General features: G+C 44.1%; 1 protein-coding gene across 1 annotated transcript; it reads right to left on the bottom strand.

The window, feature by feature from the left end:
• Positions 1-293: 293 nt before the first annotated feature.
• Positions 294-1,954, bottom strand: KCNE2 (potassium voltage-gated channel subfamily E regulatory subunit 2). The gene has a single exon (XM_067739414.1). It carries the CDS (start codon positions 1,389-1,391, stop codon positions 1,020-1,022), a length of 372 nt encoding a protein of 123 aa, XP_067595515.1. The 5' UTR covers positions 1,392-1,954; the 3' UTR covers positions 294-1,019.
• Positions 1,955-4,003: the final 2,049 nt, after the last annotated feature.

Raw genomic sequence — 4,003 nt, 5'->3', positions numbered from 1 at the left:
TTTCTGGTATTAAAGCACCCAGACTCTCTAGACATCTGGAAAGAAAAAAAAAAAAAGAATACTATGATCTCCAAGGTGTCTTCCAGCCCTGACATTCTGTGATATTGTGAACCCCAAGCTTCAAAATACTAAGCAGTTAACAGTCTAGCTCTTCAACAGACAGCAACAATTCAGCCACTTTCAGTATGTAAGTGACAACAAGTTTCTTGAAACTAAGTGGAAATAAGTAACTGTAAATAGGGAAAGTAAACTGAGTGAAAAGAGTTGTGTATAAAGCCGTGTTACAATGTTTTATTACTTTTTCTATAATAACAAGGACTTTTAAAAGTTTTCTGTGAAATTTTAAATGTTAATTAAAAGGTATGTTTCTGTTGCACCAGGTAGTTCTTAAAGATTCTATTTCTCTGGTGTGGACTCTTTGCCCTTGTGAAATGTTTGTTCTGTCTTCAGACTTCCAAATAAACTCAATGCTAGGGAAACAAGACACAAAGGAACCCCGTGGTTCTATTCATTCATCACTTCAGACTCTACATTCATGAGTTAATAAATAAATGCTCCTACATCAATCCAGTGAGCAAGTGACAGATTTTTGAACCTCAGCTTCTGGGTAACACACCTGGGTTATTTATAAATTGATTTAGTCACAAACAAAATGTTTCATGAGGAAGAAGATTCAATGATTTGTTAATCTCTCCTTTCTACCCCACTGCCACTGCCCAGGCATGTTACTTCCAATCTGGCTTTATTTTCACTATTGACATTGATTAAAATGACATTGACATTGCACGGAAAGGAAGAGAGGTCTTCAGCATAAATTACTTCTCCAATGAGCAAGCATAAATCACTGAGATTGCAGTGTCCCCTGTCTTAGTTGACCAGCCACCTGATCTCCATGAAAATTCTCAACAGAGAGCGAGGAACTTAGTATCTTCTAAGCATGGCAACTTGGATTGGCTCCATGACACTGGCATCTCTTCATATTTGCATATCAGACGTTGGCTGTATGCCTCTCTCGCTAATTAAGGAGACATTCTGAGCCCCGCTGCACCAGTGTTCTCGTGGATGGTGGCCCTTGATTCTCCCAGGTTCACAATTTGACTTTTGTACTTGTCTTGCCAGTCCTCCACAATGTACTGGTGGTACGGGTCATTGGAGTGTTCTCGTCTCTTGGATTTCACGGTGCTCACCAGGATGGCTACAATGATGAAAGAGAACATTCCGATCATAACCATAAGGTACAAGATGACATAGTAGAAGTTCTCAGCATCGACCTTGGCTTGCAGGGCCTGTTGCGCAGCTGTTGTGTTCCTGCGCCAGTTGTCCATATAAGTCACAAAAATCCTTTTGAAGACATATTCCAGTGTCTGTGTCAGATTGGATGGAGTAGGCATATTTCCCTCCTGCTGCAATTTAAAGAATAAAAAATATGAACAAGCTTAAGAAAATGAATTCTCTCTGCATTTGGCTACCTTACGGGATGGCGCGAGGGGCATGCAAGGGGGGACGTAATATTATTTCTTCTTCACCTGGCTGGTGACTGAGTGAGTGCATACTTTGTTATTCTTTAAATTTTCTTTAAATTTTTCCCTCTGCTACCTCCTCACCCTTTGGGGCCCAGCTTCACTTGATGCATTGTTTGCATTCATGATATCTTACAATAAAAGTTTAATGGAGTACATAAAATGATATGTACTATAATCCCAATTTAAATATGTGAATAAATATACATGCAGATGAAAATGGAAAACAGACTGGATAAATAAATAATTCAAAGTGTTAATAGTGGATGGTAGGGAAGCAGGGGACACGGGTTCGTGCCCCAGTCCGGGAAGATCCCACATGCCGCGAAGCGGCTGGGCCCGTGAGCCATGGCTGCTGAGCCTGCGCGTCTGGAGCCTGTGCTCCGCAACGGGAGAGGCCACAACAGTGAGAGAGGCCCGCGTACCGCAAAAAAAAAAAAAAAAAAAAAAAAAAAATAGTGGATGGTATACTCACAGATGTTTTTTTCCTTATATTTTTCTTCTGTTCAAAATTTTCATCAATAATCTTGCATTCATTACTTTGTTTCTAAATAGGTCGGTCACCTCACAATGGCTAGCACAATGCCTTGTTCATAACAGATACTCAACAGACATCAGCTGAATGAAGCAATGACTGATGTATGTTCTGTGTTTTCAGAGACTTATGGGTCAGAAGCTTGCAAGGGGCATTGACAGACTTTGCAATCTGCTCCACCTCCTATGTCTAGGCAGTGCTTTTTCCAGTTATACCAAAGAGATGAGTCTGTGCATCCATATTTGAAAGAAGTACTTTAGGCAAGTGATACAAAGGAACAACCTGAGAGATCATGGATATTTCCCACCTCCCACTCTCTTCTCCATCCTCACTTTCACTGCCCAGCCACCAGCATCTCTCACCTGGCTGATACAATGCAATGCAATACAACCCTCCCCAAACTACCTCCCCAGGGTCACATCTGCCCCTCTCTGCCCTGCACAGCAGTTGGTGTGCTCTTTTTAAGAGCGAAATGGGAGCACATCATTCCCCTGTTTTTAAAATGATGCAATACCTTCCTGTTCACAAAATAAAATCCTCATTCTTTAACGGGTTTACCTGGCCTGGCCTGGCTGGCCCCTGACCACCTCCCCAGTTTACTCTCTGCTCGTGGCAACTGGTCTTCCTGGCCTGCCTTCCTCCACATCAGTAAACCTTCTCCTGCTTCAGGACATTTGCACATTCTGTTCCCTCAACCTGGAATACTTTTCCCCTTCTCTTCCCTCTGCTGCCTCCTCACCCTTTGGGGCCCAGCTTAACTGTCACTTCTGAGAAAAGTACCCCGGCCCTGCTCTCAAACCCCACCCCCATCATCACTTTTCTCCAATAGCATCTTATTACTTTCCTTCAAAGCACTCTTCCCAACATGTGGTGCTTCTGTGTATATGTCGCTGTGTGTGTGTGATGATTGGCTTATGGCCTCACCTTTCCCACTCAACCATGATGTCTGTGAGGGCAGGGCTCACATCGCCTCTGTCTACCTTGGTTTAGTGAATGTTGGCACTAAACCAACTAAACTGGCACACAGTAGGCACACAATGGATGTCTGATGAGTAAATGAATGTGCCGGGAACACGATGGCATCGGAAATGCAGCGATGACGAGTACGAGAATTCTGCCTGAGGAAGCTCGGTGTAGTGGGAGAGATGCAAACAAACGACCATGCAAGGTGCAGAGAGTTGTCACAGGTGTGAACAGAGAGGGTTGAAAAGTAACTTAACAAACAGGTAAGATTGCCCCAAAGTACTCACCAAGCATATTTTCCAAGTAATGTGACAGAGGCACGCTTTCTCCGCCTTAAAATAATACAGTTCACTGTGAAAGAGTATAGCTAACCCGGCTTTAATCCGAGTCAAGACTTCACCACTGGCTCCTTAACCCTTGAAAAGCCCAGGTCTACTCATCTGGGGGGAGCTCACACTTGTTTCATCCATCCAAAAAATTCCATCCCACCCCCCCCTTCCCGTGGTCTGTAGGGCTCACCTTACAAACGTGACGGGGCCGGATCACTTCACCTACCAGTGCCCTCACCCTCTGTTTCTGCCAACCCTTTCCCACAGCTTCATCCAATAAAGAAAACTGTGATTTTCCCAGCTTATATATCCCCCTGCTGCACCCTCTGGAGAGAATTCAGTTTCCTTCTGTGAAGCCAAATTGAAGAATGGGTAGAACATAGAGACAACTAAAAAACCAAACAAAGAATGAAAACAAACAAGAATCCCAGAGGAGCTAAGTGTACAAAAGCAAAGACTGGTGGGTGACGAGGGAAGTTCGGTCTGGTGGAAGGCCCCAAGGGACTGTGGAGTACGCGGCAACTGAGAAGGGGAAGAAGGGGACCTCCTCAGGGCAGAGAATTGGGTCCCCTTCGCGTTCTTCCTGCCAAGATGGGAAATAGTCTACTTATTTCTGCTCATTGGACAGCGGTTCTCTGAAGCAAGGCCAGCATGTA

The sequence above is a fragment of the Pseudorca crassidens genome, chromosome 5, assembly GCF_039906515.1.
Source record: "Pseudorca crassidens isolate mPseCra1 chromosome 5, mPseCra1.hap1, whole genome shotgun sequence".
Classification (NCBI taxonomy): Eukaryota; Metazoa; Chordata; class Mammalia; order Artiodactyla; family Delphinidae; genus Pseudorca; species Pseudorca crassidens.
The sequence above is the reverse complement of the archived record's forward strand: the minus strand, read 5'-3'. Positions and strand labels throughout refer to the sequence as shown.